The 18513-nt window shown below is 41.0% G+C and overlaps 1 protein-coding gene across 1 annotated transcript in view; it reads right to left on the bottom strand.

The window, feature by feature from the left end:
• Window positions 1-1160: 1160 nt before the first annotated feature.
• Window positions 1161-18513, bottom strand: part of LOC133755344 (zinc finger protein 271-like) — a 45837-nt gene continuing 28484 nt past the window's right edge. The window contains 5 exon segments of the mRNA XM_062185477.1: window positions 1161-3844; window positions 4010-4705; window positions 4755-7118; window positions 10884-10976; window positions 11220-11346. Coding sequence (XP_062041461.1) covers window positions 3570-3844; window positions 4010-4705; window positions 4755-7118; window positions 10884-10976; window positions 11220-11343 — 3552 coding nt within the window. The 5' untranslated portion in view covers window positions 11344-11346 and the 3' untranslated portion in view covers window positions 1161-3569.

An 18513-nucleotide genomic window follows, 5' to 3' on the forward strand; every position in this document is an offset into this window, starting at 1 on the left:
GAAATAAAAGAGCTACTGAAGCTAGATGCATCCTAGCATTTGTAGCCCTGTTATCAAGGGATGGCCATGCAACCTAGGTAAAGTGTTCCTCCTGAGGGTATCTTGAGGAATTAACTGAATGTAAATCAGATTTATGTAAATCAAGTAAGGACTTTGTAAATTGGAAGGGATAAAAACACATTTTCAACAAAAATGAGGGCCACCTGTAGGAGCAGGGGGTAATACAATAAAAAAGGTTATAAAAATTATAGTAAAGTTAAATTAATACAAGTGTACTACAGGGGCCAGTGCTGTTGCACAGCAGGTTAATGCCCTGGCCTGAAGTGCCAGCTTCACATATGGGCACTGGTTGAGACCTAGCTGCTCCACTTCCAATCCAGATCTCAGCTATGGCCTGGGAAATAGTAGAAGGCCAAAGTGCTTGGGCCCCCGCACCTACATGGGAAATCTGGAGAAGCTCCTGGCTTTGGATCAGCACAGTTGCGGCTGTTGTGGCCAATTGCGGCTGTTGTGGCCAATTGGGGAGTGAACCATTGGATGGAAGATCTCTCTCTGCCTCTCCTCTTTCTGTTTAACTCTGACGTTCAAATAAATAAAGAAATCTTTTTTAAAAAGTGTACTACATTTATGCTCCTGCTTCTCTGTTGCAATGGGTACCACCTGGATAGACTTCATTCCATGTTCTTTTCAAGGCAATTAGGAATTGAATGAAGTAGAGTGGAAAAGGGGGATCATGAATGAAAAAGGCATTATGCATTCAGTAATACAGGAAAATTCAGATAAGTGTTGCAACTTATAGGGTTTCAGATTGTCCCTTTAAAGAATGAGGGTGATGTGTGGGATAACATCTACTTGCATATTCAAATAGACCTTGGGTAGTGGAGTCTAATCCAGATGTGCACACAGATAAGTTGAAATTTCTCATGGGCATATAGGTCACCACAAACTCATTCCCTTGTACTGCACACACACTTATTTTCCAGGGCTGGAGTACCCATTACGGCTGGAACATATGTCACTTGATATGCCTATGGTCACATCACTGGTTTGCACAATAATGTGGGGAAAGAATCCTGGGTGGCCAACAAAGCATCCATAAAACAAATAACTTTGTAATTGATGAAGATGGTGTTCCAAATAACTGTTGCAACAACTGTTACTCAACTTTTAGATATTTATTAACAAAATTTACATAAGAGAGTACAGTTCAGTTCATATACTTGATCCCACTCACAATAATGAGAAACCAAAACTACAGGTTGTATAAGAGAAAAAATTTCTGAAGAACGGTTAACCACTCTCTGTCACAATTCATCATGAAAACTGCCCCAATACTTACTAAGGTGTGATTCCACCAAAGAATTCTTTCAAACAAATTATACTTCAGGGACTTCTCTCTGTAATCTTGATATGTTTTGTGGAAGTTTGCCTAATAATAAAGGTATTTCCCAATACAATACAGTCATAGGATATTTTCTTTCTGTGAGTTGTCAGGTAACCATTGAGAGATGACGTATGGCATATAACTTTTCTATGCATGTATGTTTTCTCATTTCTGAGTCTCTTCATGTGAATTGATTAATGGCAGAACAATTTTTTCACATTCATTAAATTTGACATTTTGCTGTATGAATTCTCTGGTGTTTGTTGATGTTTAATTAATTTGATAGGTAGTGTTACAGACAGTGAGAGAGACAGAGATAAAGGTCTTCCTTCTGTTGGTTCACTCCCCAGATGGCCACAATGGCCAGAGCTGCCCTGATCCAAAGCCAGGAGCCAGGAGCTTCTTCCTGGTCTCCACAGGGGTACAGGGGCCCAAGCACTTTGGCCATCTTCCACTGCTTTCCTAGACCACAGCAGAGAGCTGGATTGGAAGAGAAACAGCTGGGACTAGAACTGGATTATCCTACTGCACCATGGTGCGAGCCTGTTTAATTTCTGGTTATGGTTTTTTCATATCTACTGCACTTGAAGGATATCACCTTTTTTGAGTTGCATATTTATGACAGCCTGAATACCATGAAAATATACTTCCACATTCATTACACTCCAAAGAAACCCTTTGTGTGAATTCTCTGATGTATAGTGATCAATTTCTGACAAATGGCTTTTTCTCACACTAATATTTCTAACCTTTCTTCCTTTTTTAACAATTTACTTTATTTATTTGAAAGACAGAGTTACAGAGAGAGGTAGAGAGAGAGAGGTCTTCCATTTGCTGGTTCACTCCCCAGATGGATGCAATGGCTGGAGCTGCAGCAATCAGAAGCCAGTAGCCAGGAGCTTCTTTTGTGTCTCCCATGTGGGTGCAGGGCCATCTTCTACTGCTTTCCCAGGCCATAGCAGAGAGCTGTATCAGAAGAGCAGCAGCCAGGACTAGAACCAGTGCCCACATGGTATGCCAGTGCTTCAGGCCAGGGCTTTAACCTACTGTGCCACAGCGCTGGTCCTAATCTTTCTTCCTTATGGGAGTGCCTATTGTATGGGATGTAATTTCCAGCAAAAGGCTCTGTCACACGGTTATGTTGATTTTGGAAAAAGTTCTCTCCCTTGTTCAAACTACATGTGTTATGAGGTATTACTTCTGACAAAAGGCTTTCCCACACTTATTACAAGATTTCTATCATGTAATCAATTTTCTGATGTTATATTGTGTGATTTTGGTAGAGTTTTCCAACACTCATTCCATTCATAAGGTTTCTCCCCCATGTGAATTCTGATGTTTTATGAGGTGTTAACTTATGGATAAAGGCTTTTCCATATGCATTAGATCCAAAGTGTTTTCCCCCATATGAATTAGATGATGTGCAATGAGGACTGCATTATGGGAAAAAGCTTTCCAAGTCATTATGTCCAAAAGGTTTCTCTTCATGTGAATTTTCTGACGCATTCTGAGATGTGACTTATTGCCAAGGGCTTTTCTATAGTCATTGCATTCATGACGTTTCTCCCCAGTGTGAATTCTCTGGTGTGATATGAGCTATGATTTAGAACAAAAGGCTTTCCCACACTCATTAGATTCATAAGGTTTCTTCCCTGTGTGAATTCTGTTTTGATATGAGGTATAATTTATAGAAAAAGGCTTTTCCACAGCCATTACATTTATAATGTTATTTCCCTGTGTGAATCCTCTGATGCAGTTGGAGTTGGAACTTAAGACCAAAAGTTTTCCCATAGTCACTACACTCATGAAGTTTCAACACTGTGTGCATTCTCTGGTGCATTATGAGGTTTGACTTTTGTCCAAAGGCTTTGCCAGTCATTACATTCTCAAGGATTTTGCCCTGTGTGAATTCTCTGATGCATGATGAAGGTTGACTTATGGCTAAATGCTTTTCCACAGTTATTACAATCATGAGTTTTCTACCCTGTGTGAATTCTCTACTATGATATGAGGTTTGTCTTTTGTCCAAAGGCTTTTCCAAAGTCATTACATTCATGAGGTTTCTCCCCTGTGTATTCTCTGATGTTTCCTAAAGACTGACTTTTGTCCAAATGCTTTCCCCCGCTCATTAAATTCATGGGGTTTCTCCCCTCTGTGAATTCTCTTGTGGTATGAGGTGTGACTTTCATAAAAAGTCTTTTCCACAGTCATTATATTCATGAGGTTTCTGCCTTGTGTGAATTTGCTGATGTTTCATGAGGACTGACTTATGGCCAAAAGCTTTTCCATAGTCATTACATTCATAGGGTTTCTCTCCTGTGTGAATTTGCTGATGTTTCATGAGGTCTGACATTTGTCCAAAGGCTTTTCCACAGTCATTACATTTATGAGGTTTCTCCCCTGTGTGAAATCTCTGGTGTATGATGAGGTGTGACTTTCATCCAAAGGCTTTTCCACAGTTATTATATTCATGAGTTTTCTGCGTCATGTGAATTCTCTGGTGTAATATGAGGTGTGATTTGTGTCCAAAGGCTTTTCCAGTCATTACACTTAAGAGGTTTCTCTCCTGTGTGAATTCTCTGGTGTACAATGAGGTGTGACTTTCATCCAAGGCTTTTCCACTGTCATTACATTTATGAGGTTTCTCCCCTGTGTGAATTCTCTGGTGTATGATGAGGTATGACTTTCATCCAAAGGCTTTTCCACAGTCATTACATTTATAAGGTTTCTCCCCTGTGTGAATTCTCTGGTGTATGAGGAGGTATGACTTGTGTCCAAAGGCTTTTCCACAGTCATTACATTTATGAGGTTTCTCCCCTGTGTGAATTTGCTGGTGTATGATGAGGTGTGACTTTTGCCCAAAGACTTTTTCACAGTCATTACATTTATGAGGTTTCTGCCCCATGTGAATTCTCTGGTGTGTGATGAGGACTGACTTGTGTCCAAAGGCTTTTCCACAGTCATTACATTTATGAGGTTTCTCCGCTGTGTGAATTCTCTGGTGTATGATGAGGTGTGATTTTTGTCCAAAGCCTTTTCCACAGTCATCACATTTATGAGGTTTCTCCCCTGTGTGAATTCACTGATGTTTCATGAGGACTGACTTGTGTCCAAAGGCTTTTCCACAGTCATTACATTCATGGGGTTTCTCCCCTGTGTGAATTCGCTGATGTATGAGGAGGTATGACTTTCGTCCAAAGGCTTTTCCACAGTCATTGCATTTATGAGGTTTCTCCCCTGTGTGAATTCTCTGGTGTATAATGAGGTGTGACTTGTGTCCAAAGGCTTTTCCACAGTCATTGCATTTGTGAGGTTTCTCCCCTGTGTGAATTCGCTGGTGTATGATGAGGTGTGACTTTCGTCCAAATGCTTTTCCAGTCATTGCATTTGTGAGGTTTCTCCCCTGTGTGAATTCGCTGGTGTATGATGAGGTCTGACTTGTGTCCGAAGGCTTTTCCACAGTCATTACATTCATAGGGTTTCTCTCCTGTGTGAATTCACTGGTGTATGATGAGGTCTGACTTGTGTCCAAAGGGTTTTCCACAGTCATCACATTTATGAGGTTTCTCCCCTGTGTGAATTCGCTGATGTTTCATGAGGACTGACTTGTGTCCAAAGGCTTTTCCACAGTCATTACATTTATGAGGTTTCTCCCCTGTGTGAATTCTCTGGTGTACGATGAGGTTTGACTTGTGTCCAAAGGCTTTTCCACAGTCATCACATTTATGAGGTTTCTCCCCTGTGTGAATTCGCTGATGTTTCATGAGGACTGACATTTGTCCAAAGGCTTTTCCACAGTCATTACATTTATGAGGTTTCTCCCCTGTGTGAATTCTCTGGTGTATGATGAGGTGTGATTTTTGTCCAAAGCCTTTTCCACAGTCATCACATTTATGAGGTTTCTCCCCTGTGTGAATTCGCTGATGTTTCATGAGGACTGACTTGTGTCCAAAGGCTTTTCCACAGTCATTACATTCATGGGGTTTCTCCCCTGTGTGAATTCGCTGATGTATGAGGAGGTATGACTTGTGTCCAAAGGCTTTTCCACAGTCATTGCATTTATGAGGTTTCTCCCCTGTGTGAATTCTCTGGTGTACGATGAGGTTTGACTTTCGTCCAAAGGCTTTTCCGCAGTCATTGCATTTGTGAGGTTTCTCCCCTGTGTGAATTCGCTGGTGTATGATGAGGTCTGACTTGTGTCCAAAGGCTTTTCCACAGTCATTACATTTATGAGGTTTCTCCCCTGTGTGAATTCTCTGGTGTCTGATAAGGTGTGATTTTTGTCCAAAGGCTTTTCCACAGTCATCACATTTATGAGGTTTCTCCCTTGTGTGAATTCGCTGATGTTTCATGAGGTCTGACTTGTGTCCAAAGGCTTTTCCACAGTCATTACATTCATGGGGTTTCTCCCCTGTGTGAATTCGCTGATGTATGAGGAGGTATGACATGTGTCCAAAGGCTTTTCCACAGTCATTGCATTTATGAGGGTTCTCCCCTGTGTGAATTCTATGGTGTATAATGAGGTGTGACTTTCGTCCAAAGGCTTTTCTGCAGTCATTGCATTTGTGAGGTTTCTCCCCTGTGTGAATTCTCTGGTGTATGATGAGGTGTGATTTTCGTCCAAAGGCTTTTCCACAGTCATCACATTTATGAGGTTTCTCCCCTGTGTGAATTCGCTGATGTTTCATGAGGACTGACTTGTGTCCAAAGGCTTTTCCACAGTCATTACATTCATAGGGTTTCTCTCCTGTGTGAATTCGCTGGTGTATTATGAGGTCTGACTTGTGTCCAAAGGCTTCTCCACAGTCATTACATTTATGAGGTTTCTCCCCTGTGTGAATTCTCTGGTGTATGAAGAGGTGTGATTTTTGTCCAAAGGCTTTTCCACAGTCATTGCATTTATGAGGTTTCTCCCTTGTGTGAATTCGCTGATGGTTTATGAGGTGTGACTTGTGTCCAAAAGCTTTTCCACAGTAATTACATTCATGAGGTTTCTCCTCAGTGTGAATTTGCTTCTGTTTCCTTAGGACTGACTTTTGTCCAAAGCCTTTTCCACAGTCATTACATTCATAAGGTGAATTAAAACTGAGTGAATTTTCACAAGGTTTACCTTTAGAGAATTTTCCCCTTGTATTTAGTCCGTGATTTATTGCAAGTTGTGGCTGGTGAATGACAGGTTCAACATACTTAATGTACTTATAAAATTTCTTTCCTGTGTGAGTTTGTTGATGCATATTGAGGCTAGAAGTTTCATGGATAGCTTTTTCTATTTGAGTTACTTTTCCAAAAGTGACAGTTGATTTATTACAGTTTTCTGCCATAGGAACCCTCTCAGATTTACAGAGCATCATTCTTGTGAAGAATTTTGCTTGTGCAGTGGTTCCAAATGGCTGCTTCATGATGTGAATCTTGTCATGCTGACCAAAAGGCTCACAGAACTGGAGAGAATTTCCAGGTATCTTAGTGTTATCAAATTTCTCTCCATCCTGTAGTTGATCAGGCCCACTGTGGGGATAAACAGTGTGACATTTACTGAATTCCTCGGGCTTCAATTGTGAATAGGTTCCCTTTTTAATAATCAGTGTTGGAATATGGCTTGAATTTAAAGTAATGGTTTTTCTTAATTCAACTCTCTTGAGAGCTGATGTCTTGTTATTTTTCTTAAAATCCTGATTCAGATTTTTGTCCTGACTTTCCTGGTTGATGCTAATCAGGTGATCCCTTTTCACGACCACTGAAATGAGAAAAAAGCAATCATGTCACTGAATCACATGTAACTGTTTCTCCTGGCATACTCATATAAAGGGAATGAAGTTACTTGTTATTCAAGTGGTATTAGATTTTGACAAAATCAGTATGAGGTACTTATTTATGACCATTATATGGTCTTTCTCCTGGCTGGTGCTGTGGCTCAATAGGCTAATCCTCCTCCTGCAGTGCCGGCACACTGGGTTCTAGTCCTGGTTGGGGTGCCAGATTCTATCCTGGTTGCCCTTCTTCCAGGCCAGCTCTCTGCTGTGGGCCAGGAGTGCAGTGGAGGATGGCCCAAGTCCTTGGGCCCTGCACCTGCAAGGGAGACCAGGAGAAGCACCTGGCTCCTGGCTTCAGATCAGCGTAGTGTGCCAGCTGTGGTGGCCATTGGAAGGTGAACCAATGGCAAAGGAAGACTTTTCTCTCTGTCTCTCTCAGCCTGTCAAAAAAAATAAAAAATAAAAAAATAAAAAATATGTTTTTTCTCCTTAATACATTAATATATTAAATTGTACCATGAGGTTTCCCAATGTTCAAACATGATCCTTTTTACCATGGGAATTTTTCAAGTATGGTAGGATGACTTTTGTGCTATGATGTATGGGATGCCTGCACCTCAAAACAGTGTCAGTGCAAGCCCTGGCTACTCTGCTTTCAGTACAGCTCTCTGCATATGTAAACCGGGAGGAAGCAGATAATGGTTCTTGTGCCTGGAAACCTGTGATACACCAGGATAGACTAGATGAATTCTAAAGTTTTGGCTTCAGACTAGTTAGACCTAAGTGTTGCAGGCATCTGGGAAGTGAGCTATTAGAGGACCTCTTTCTCCTCTCACTATCACTGTGCCTTTTATAAAGATGAAATAACTATAAAATATTTTAAAAAATGAACAAATATGTAATAAAAATATTCACCCACTACCTAGCAACCAATTTTTTCTGTCCTTTTTCTCTAGCTTATTTTTATAAAAATTGTGTGTTTTTTGCTTCTCTGATATTTCAACCATAAACATGAAAAAGTTTTACTGATCATTTACTTGCAGGTGGAGAAGAGTGAAATATACCTGTACTTTAAGCAGGACAACATTTAAGGAGTATGATCTGAATCTATGATTGTCTTATGTTCAGTCTTTCTAGGTAAACATCATTTGTGGGATTTTTCAAATGAAAAACTACTTTCTCTACTCTATGACAGCTTCCCCAAATTCCTAAGGACATCCGACACCTTCAGCTTCTCAGAAGTACAACAGGTAGAGAAAAGTCCCAATCTACCACTTTAGTTAAACACTCCCAATCAGTGTGAAGAATTTGTTTGTGCAAACTGGGATGTGCTCATCTTTGAAAAGTGTTTTCTAGCTCATTCAGAAATCATCAGTGCTGGCTACCTCCTCTCAATTCTTTCTATAAACATTCCTGTGTGATAATTAGAATTTCTGGAGACTTTTGATCAGTTGTCTGCTATTTTCATAGAAAGCTTCATTTCCTATGCTTTATCTTTTTGATTGCTTATTTTTCAATGATACTGAAAAATAAGAGAGAAATCATACTTCAAACTCCACCCTTAGTGAAATCTGAGCCACTCAACATAAACCCACAAGGCTACTTGACCTTGGGTCTCAAAATCTCATTACTTTTTTGGTGAGTCTAGGATCATTTATTTTTATGTTTTACACAAGTTCATGCTTAGTTTATGATTTCTTTTTTTCAAAGATTTACTTTATTTATTTGAAAGCTAGAATTATAGAGAGAGAGACAGAGAGAAGTCTTCCATCTGCTGGTTCACTCCCCACATGTACACAATGACCAATGCTGGACCAAGATAAAGTTAGGAGCCAGGAGTTTCTTTCTTGTCTTCCACATGGGTACAGGGGGCCAAGGACTTGGACCAACCTCTGCTCCTTTCTCAGGTGCATTAGCAGAGAGCTGGATTAGAAGAGGATCAGCTGGGACTTGAACTGGCACCCATATGCAATGCTAGTGCTGCAGGCTGGAGCTTTAACACACTGCACTACAGTGTCTTTCCTAGCTTCATAATTTCTTTTTTTTTTTTTTGACAGGCAGAGTGGACAGTGAGAGACACAGAGAGAAAGGTCTTCCTTTGCCGTTGGTTCACCCTCCAATGGCCGCTGTGGTTGGTGCGCTGCGGCCGGCGCACCGCGCTGATCCGATGTCAGGAGCCAGGTGCTTCTCCTGGTCTCCCATGGGGTGCAGGGCCCAAGCACTTGGGCCATCCTCCACTACACTCCCTGGCCACAGCAGAGAGCTGGCCTGGAAGAGGGGCAACTGGGACAGAATCCGGTGCCCTGACCGGGACTAGAACCCGGTATGCCAGCACCGCAAGGCGGAGGAATAGCCTAGTGAGCCGTGGCGCCGGCCAAGCTTCATAATTTCTAACGTCACAGCACAGAGGCTTACTCATGACCATCTTTTGGTCTTTTTTTTTTTTTTAAAGATTTATTTATTTATTTGAAAGTCAGAGTTACACAGAGAGAGGAGAGGCAAAGAGAGAGTAAGGTCTTCCATCCAATGGTTCACTCCCCAATTGGCCACAATGGCCAGAACTGTGCTGATCTGAAGCCAGGAGCCAGGAGCTTCTTCTGGGACTCCCTCAGGTGCAGGGGCCCAAGGACTTGGACCATCTTCTACTGCTTCCCCAGTCCATAGCTGAGAGCTGGATTGGAAGTGGAGCAACTGGGTCTCGAACTGGTGCCCATATGGGATTTCAATGCTTCAGGCCAGGGTGTTAACCCACTGCACCACAGCCCCGGCCACATGACCATCTTTTAACGTTTATTTATTTACTTACTTGAGAGTCAGAGAGACTGAAACAGGTTTGCCAGCTATAGCTCACTCCTCAAATGTTTCCAACAAACCATAATTTCTTATTTGAGAGGCATAGAGGAAAAAAAAAAAGAAAGAGACTAAGAAAGAGAAAGTTCACATTTATTGATTCAGTCCTGAGTAAGTACTATGCCTTGGCAAAATCATGAGTGGGAACTCTGAGCAATGAGCTAGAAATAAGTTTCTGGGGGCCAGCATTGTGGCACAGCAGCTAAAGCCACCACTTGCGGTGCTGCCATCACTTATGGGCACCAGTTCAAGTCCTAGCTGCTCCTCTTCTGATGCAGCACTCTGCTATGGCCTGGGAAAGCAGTAAAAGATGGCCCAAGTCCTTGGATTCCTGTACCCATGTGGGAGACCTGGAAGAAGCTCCTGGCTCCTGACTTTGGATTAGTGCAGCTCCAGCCATGACAGCCAATTGGGAAGTGAACCAGTGGATGGAAGACCTCTCTGTCTCTCTCTGCCTTTCTCTGCCTCTCCTTCTCTCTCTCTGACTTTCAAATAAATAAATAAATATTTAAAAATAAACAGAAAGAAACACTAATCTTAAAAAAACCTTTCTGTATATTACCTAGTTAACAAGCACTGAAGGAACTAAGAAGTGCATGAAAGAAAAGGTATGAAAGTGTAGAGAAGGACAAGTTAGAATTTGGGGAATGTATCAAACCTAGATAAAAGCCTTAGTAACATCAGAAAATGACTGGATTTTTTTAAATCAAAGAACATCTTCACTAAGAACAAAAGTTAGAAAGATACTGGTACCTCTAAATACTCTAGAATGCCTGTGTCTGATGCACAAAACCAGCTGTCATCAGGAGTAAGGCTTGAGAAAAATTCATGGAAAGAACACCAGTCAACATCTGCATACTTTCTGCCTTGGCCTTCCTGTGTCTTATGTGTAGACTGACCTGGAAGGCTCTGATTCAGGCATTCTTCCACCATCCATGGCTCTGCTCCTTGCTCCAACTTGAAGATTAAGTCAGGTTTGGTAATGCAGTGCCCTATTAATGAAAACAATGTAAGAATTTGTGAAATCACTACTTGGGTTATTTAAAGGACTACAGCTTGGTCCAAGAGCTAAGCAACAAATGTTCCAATTTGAATCTTTTGTTAGATGGTAGATAGGCAGATTATTCATGGACTCAAATTCTATATCTGTGCAATATTAAACATTATAAAGTGTTCCCTTGCTTGTCAAATAGCAAGAAAATGTTATCACTGGGCATGTGATGGGTGTCACTCACCCAAGGAGAAGAGGCTGCTGTAGGTCTCCAGCATCACACCTCTGTACAGGGTTTTCTGAGCATTGTTCATTTTCTGCCATTCCTCCCAGCTAAAGTACACAGCCAGGTCTTCAAATGCTATCATCACCTGTAACATTACACTTCCAGTCAACTATTAACTCTGTCACAAAACAAACACTGACAGTTGTGTATGGATATGAAGGAAAAAGGAAGGATATGGTTTTACATTAGACTTGTTGAGTGTTTAGAAAACCACACAGAAGTATTCAATAGAGTCAAACCCATGATCTATAGGCTGTGAAAAATGCCCAAGCTGGAGGGAAACAGGAGGCTCAAATCACAAAGGGCACATCTTCCAAGGGGAATTGCACAGCAGGCTAGAAGAAGGGTAATATTGACTCTTGAATGGGCAATGTTAAGGAGAAGTTTGTAAAAGCATTGAGAAAAAAAGGCAAAAAACCCTCAGTGAAACTACAATGGGAATGAACAGAAAAGAATTTCCAGGAAAACACCATGCATATCACTTCCAATATGTCAGAGAAAAAATACATTAAAAGACAGGGCAGACATTTAGCTTAGTGTTTATGATGCCACCTCAGAGTGCCTATGTTTGATTTCCAATGCCAGCTTCAGTTCTTAGCTCCCAGATAATGCAGACCTGGGGAAGCAGTGGTGATGTCACCAATGAAGGAGGCCTAGATTCCATTCCTCAATCCTGGCTTCAGTTCTACTCCAACTCTGTATGGTTATCTAGGAAGTGAATTAATGTGTCAAAGCTCTCTATCTCAGTCCATCAACTTCTTTATCAAGCTAATAAATATTTTTAAGTAAGAGAGAAAATACAAGTAAGACAAAGAATACAAATTAGCTTTTGCCCTTGTCTATGATTTTTCTACTGATAAACAATTGAAATAACATTATACATAATTAAAGTGAAAGCAATAGAATTACTTGCCCAAAACATTCAAATGATAAACATTTGAAAGAACATTATACATAATTAAAGTGAAAGCAATGCAATTATTTGCCCAAAAAGAGAACCTGGGGATGTCTGCAATACAATATCCCTGCTCAACATACAATTTAGCTCTCTGCTATGTCCTAAGAAAGCAGTGGAACATGGTCCAAGTCCTTGGGCCACTGCATCTGCATAGGAGACCCAGCAGCTGTTGGGTCTTGGCTTTGGATTGGCTCAGCTCCAGCCTTTGCAATAATTTGGAGGGTGAGCCAGCAGATGGAGGACTTTTTCTCTCTCTCTGCAACTCTTTCAAGTAAATAAATGAAATCTTAAAACAAAAACAAAAACAAAACCTCTGGTTTCCTTCTGAACTGAACAGTGGGGAAAAAAAGAATATGATAGAATGAATAAAGAATAATAAACACATTAACCAAGAAAACATCAGCTTCACTGTGGAGGAATAAACCTGTAAAAGTTGAAATATATAGGAAAATGCACCCACCTATATTAAGTGGCAGAGATTAAACAGAAGTTATCACTGGTTTAACAAAAGCATTATCTACAAATTTTGTAAAATAATAATGTAAAAGTAAAAAGAAACTTTGAGTGTTCAAATAAATGAAGTTATCAAAGAGATAAACATTACATTGTTATTAAGTTTATACTAAAGAAAATTAACAAATACACATAATGTGTATCTAATGCAGTGCACTTTACCAGTAGTGATTCCAAATAGCACCTTTCCCTGTACTTCATCCCTTCACAAAACCCTGGATTGGGGCTGGCACTGTGGCCTAGCAGGTAAAGCTGCCGCCTGCAGCACTGGCATCCCATATGGGCACTTGTTTGATTCCCAGCTACTCCACTTCTGATCCAGCTTTCTGCTATGGCCTGGGAAAGCAATAGAAGATGTCCCAAGTCCTTGGAGCCCTGAACTTATGTGGGAGACCCAGAAGAAGCTCCTGGCTCCTGTCTTTGGATTGGCCAACTCTGGCCATTGCAGCCAACTGGGGAGTGAACCAGTGGATGGAAGACCTCTCTCTCTCTCTCTGCCTCTCCCTCTCTCTGTGTGTAACTCTTTCAAATAAATCTTTAAAAAAAGACCCTGAATTTCACCATTTCACTTGATTTACCCCCATGAGATACCAATAAATATGATAGAAATAGACAATTTGTTAAGATTTATTTATTTGAAAGAGTTACACAGAGAGAGAAGGAGAATCAGAGAGAGAGAGGGAGAAAGAGAGGTCTTTGAACCGCAGGTTCACTCCCCAGATGGCTGCAATGTCTGGAGCTGTGTAGATCCGAAGATAGGAGCCAGGAGCTTCTTCCAGGTCTTCCACATGGGGGCAGGGGCCCAAGGACTTGGGCCATCTTCTACTGCTTTCCCAGGCTGTAGTAAAGAGCTAGATCAGAAGTGGAGCAACCGAGTCTCAAACTGGCACCCATATGGGAAGCTGGCACTGCAGGTGGTGGCTTTACCTGCTATGCCACAGCACCAGCCCCAGAAATAGACAATTTGTAAAGTATTTGCCTTCTCAGGTTTTCTTTTTCTGACAGTTATCTTCTGAAAAACCTTCCTGTTGAAGAGATGGTGTGTAGCCAAGATTCACCACAAACCCAAGACACTTAAGTGAAGTTTCAATCAGTTCCCCCAATGATCAAACTCTCATTTCTGCTCTCAGACTAATCATAGGAATTGTCCAGCTGAGTGAAGCCCATAACACAGTCAGAACTGCAAATCAAATGGCTATTTGCTAAGCCATTGTGTTTTCTGATTTGTCCTACATCAAATGCTGATACATACAAGTAAGTATGGCAGAAAGTTGAATTACATGCAAACTACAATGCATACAACTTCAAAATTTCATTTAGAAGTTCCCATAAAACAGGCCCAGCATTGTCACATAGCAAGAAAACCTGCCATCTGCAATGCAAGCACCCCATGTGGGCACTGGTTCATGTTCTGGCTGTTCTGCTTTTGATCCAGCTTCCTGCTGTTGGCCTGAGAAAAGCAATGGAAGATGATCCAAGTACTTGGGCAAATGCTACCAATGTGGGAGACCCAGAAGAAGATCTTGGTTCCTGGCCTCATTCTGTCCCAGCCCTGCTTAATGCGGCCATCTGTGATGTGAACAAGCAGAAGGAAGATCTCTCTGGGTCTCTCCTCTATATACAATACTTTCAAATAAATTTTTAAAAAACTTAGAAAAAAGCTCCTATAAACACAATTTTGCCTATCAATTAGACCTTAGAAAAGCTGCTGATACTAAAAAAAAAAAAAAAAAAAAAAAAAAAAAGTCCTGAGATTCACACAAATAAATTATCTGAAGACCATAAGGTTGTTCTTCACATTTCGGCTTATATATGGTCATTGTGTTCTTTTGGTTTGTATTTTAAGAAGCTTATTATCACATGAATCTGATTTAATATAATTTTACTATTTCAGAAAGCAGGATAAAGGTTCACAGTAATTTTCTGTTGCTGCATGTATACTGTATATTGTTCAAGAATAAATTACTGAAAGGGGGAAAAATTTTATGATATGCTTTTTGTTTTTTTTTAAAAGATTTATTTATTTATTTGAAAGTCAAAGTTACACAAAGAGAGGAGAGACAGACAGAGAGAGAGAGAGAGAGAGAGAGGTCTTCCATCCAATGGCTCACTCTACAAATGGCTGCAATGGCTGGAGCTGCACCAATCTGAAGCCAGGAGCTTCTTCTGGGTCTCCTACATGGGTGCAGGGACCCAAGGACTTGAGCCATCTTCTACTGCTTTCCCAGGCCATAGCTGGATCAGAAATGGAGCAGCCAAGTCTTGAACCCATGCCCATATGGGATGTGGGTGCTTCAGGCCAGGGCATTAACCCACTGTGCCACAGCACTGGCCTCCGGATATGCTTTTTGAAGTCACACTCCAAACAGCATTAGGAACAAAAGGGAAGACATGCTCAGGGAAGTTTTCTAAAGCAGTATTATTTGAACTGGTGATAATTTCTGAAATGGATCTGAAAAATAAATGTTTTTTAATTAAGTGTGGCAAGATAGAGAACATTAGACAGAAGTTAGGGTGCCGGGTATTTACAAATCATGTGACATTACTCAAACCACTTTTCTCCTGAAATACAATTTGTTTCATTTTTTTACAGAGATCCTAGCAAAACTTCTTTGAGCTACCAGGAAGGACTATTAGAATACAGGGGGCAGCAGCATAGCCCAGGTACCAAGTATATGACAGACTAGGTTTCACAGACCTCCATTTCTAGAGATCCTGGTAGTGGAATGAAGTAATGCGCATGTGGTAGGAAGCAGTGCAGGTGGTGACTCTCAGATATGAGAGGTTATCCCTCCACCCCAGGCTACATCCTTAAGACCACTGTCTTCTAATCCATTCATGCCTCTCTTTTGAATGCTGGTCCAGAACTTCTATTACCACCAAGTCTTGAAAATAATGGATGAGGTAAGGTAATATCAAGTATATCTTGCTCACTCTGGTCAGTATGATCCATAACTGCTTGGACCATGCAACTAGGATCTTTACATTTCAATGACTCTTGTCTCTGCTCTGAGCCTTGAGGTGTTGTCTCAGAGAGCATTAAGTTGTATTCTGTTAGAAAAGATTTCTATGTGTGGAGCTCCCTTCTTCAAATACCATAACAATTACTAACTTCCAAAGGAAATGGGATTGTCCCCCAGTACCCAAACTTCCATGTTCCCAGAAACTAGGTATTGTGTAAGTTCAGTAACCTCAAATGAGTAGCACTGGACAGGCTATACAGTGTAGGATACCAGAAACTTCATTTAAAGAAGATACACCAGAAACCCCATAAATGCAATTGCAACACAGTGTAAGTCAGCCTGCACACATCTCACAGTAAGGATATTTCATTAGTATTGCTGCTACGCTCATCTTAGAGATGAGTAAACAGTGACAGAGGTGCAACCTACATTCAGCTCATATACAATTCAGCTCAAATGGTCTGAACACCCATCTCCAGCCCATGGCCATCTTGTATGAGGCCAGTTGTCTACAGAAATTTTAGAACCCCTTTCTGTATACCTAGAGATCTACTGGACTTCTATCAGACACATCATCTTTTTTTAAAAAAAGATTTATTTTTATTTATTTGACAGGCAGAGTTACAGAGAGAGGTAGAGACAGAGAGAGAGGTCTTTCATCCATGGGTTCACTTCCTAGATGGCTGCAAAGGAGCTGTGCCAATCTGAAGCCAAGAGCCAGGAGCTTCTTCTGGGTCTCCCATGTGGGTGCAGGGGCCCAAAGACTTGGGCTATCTTCTACTGCTATCCCAGGCCATAGCAGAGAGCTGGATCAGAAGAGGAGCAGCCGGGATTAGAACCGGTGCCCATATGGGATGCTGGCACTTCAGGCCAGGGCATTAACCTGCTGAGCCACAGCGCTAGTCCCTCATCATCTGACAAAAAAAAAAAAAAAAAGCTTGAAAATCCAACATTATTCATCCCTTCTATGGCTTTGGAACTGAGGATCTACCACTGGTATCCTTTCTTGAACCAGCCAAGGTCTATAAGGGTGTACCTGAATGAGAAATTATAATGTCTCCGATCTACAACTGCACCTATGCCACCAAGAGACCGGAACCGGTCCTTCTCTACAAAGTTCCTTTTACCCCCACACTAACATTCACAGACATAGAAACCAACCACACAGTTCTTGAGCAATATGGGGACAGCTTCAGGACCAGAAATTCTCTAAAGATGGTGGGAGTGATTGCAATGGCATATGCTGAGAAGGACAACAAAGGAGACTTTCCATCATCTTTCCCTGTTGACAGCATGGGCAGATGAAGCTACCTTCCCTGTGAAACAGTGCACACCTCCATTAGGAAGAAAACTGCTGGAAAATCAACCTCTTAGGATACAGTGGGCATACCTAAAAACATGTGTAACCACATGAAGTGCTCACATAATATTCCAATTCCTCATTAATTCCTGGCTTGGCAAATACATTTGAAAGAAACATACTATAAGTGGAGAAATTAAAATGTGGAAAGAATTTTTGGAAATTGTCATTAAATATAGTATTTTTTTTTTCAATTCTCATAATTAAATTGTGGTTTCTAAAACCCTCAAATACTTCTACAGGTTTTTAGAAAAACCCTCCAAGGACTCTTTTTAACTTTAGCATTTAAAGAAGAAAATAATATCCCTGAATAAATCATTTTTAATCCTTTAAAATGATGCTTGATCTTACCTAGTAAAACAATTTGTGGACCATCAATGGATCATATTTCACAGTAAAATAGTAATAATTTGGTGGATTAATATTGCTGGAAAACAGCATGAAAGCCTTGTAAAATCTTTGTGAATATTTAAAAATGCACTATCTAGTAATTCTTTACCCAAAACATCCTGAAATTCATCTACCCATCACATCCAGTTATCTGTATATTTTCTTTCTTTCTTTCTTTTTTTTTTTTGACAGGCAGAGTGGACAGTGAGAGAGAGAGAGAGAGAGAGAGAAAGGTCTTCCTTTGCCATTGGTTCACCCTCCAATGGCCGCTGCGGCCGGTGCACCGCGCTGATCCGAAGGCAGGAGCCAGGTGCTTATCCTGCTCTCCCATGGGGTGCAGGGCCCAAGCACTTGGGCCATCCTCCACTGCACTCCCGGACCACAGCAGAGAGCTGGCCTGGAAGAGGGGCAACCAGGACAGAATCCGGTGCCCCGACCAGGACTAGAACCCGGTGTGCCAGCACCGCAAGGTGGAGGATTAGCCTATTGAGCCACGGCGTCGGCCAATTATCTGTATATTTTTAACAAAGCTATATTTAAAAAAAAAACAAAAAACACCTGCACTTAAGTAGTGGTTGCTGCCACAAATTAGGCAGGAGAAAAATATTAGGGTGTCATGGAGCTCCTGCTTTTACTTCTCTTCTTGTCTAAATGAGAGTTGGCATGAAATTATAGTCAAACTCTTGAGGGTTTGTGTGATGGTCTCATGGGCCATTGACTGTTGGCCCACAGCTATTGATCATTTTTTCTATAGATAGTGTATTAATTGTGCTATTCAAATGCCTATACCATCATTGATCTGGTAATTGCCTTTCAGTGACTTCATTCTACAAATTGAGGGACCTCAGTTTTGAACTTCTATCTTATTTAGCTTCATCTCAGACCCAGAAGAAAATTATTGCTTAGTTCCCAGCATCATACAATGTAAACAGAAAATGAAGTTGTAGGCATCAAACAAGAATAGTATAATGAAATAGTGGATTGCCTTGTCCTTACTAAAAATTATTGCTCCCTATAGTGGTAGGCACACACTTCTGACAGCAGGAGTTGCTGATTTTAGAATTACGG

The sequence above is a fragment of the Lepus europaeus genome, unplaced genomic scaffold (assembly GCF_033115175.1).
Source record: "Lepus europaeus isolate LE1 unplaced genomic scaffold, mLepTim1.pri SCAFFOLD_3_1, whole genome shotgun sequence".
NCBI lineage: Eukaryota > Metazoa > Chordata > Mammalia > Lagomorpha > Leporidae > Lepus > Lepus europaeus.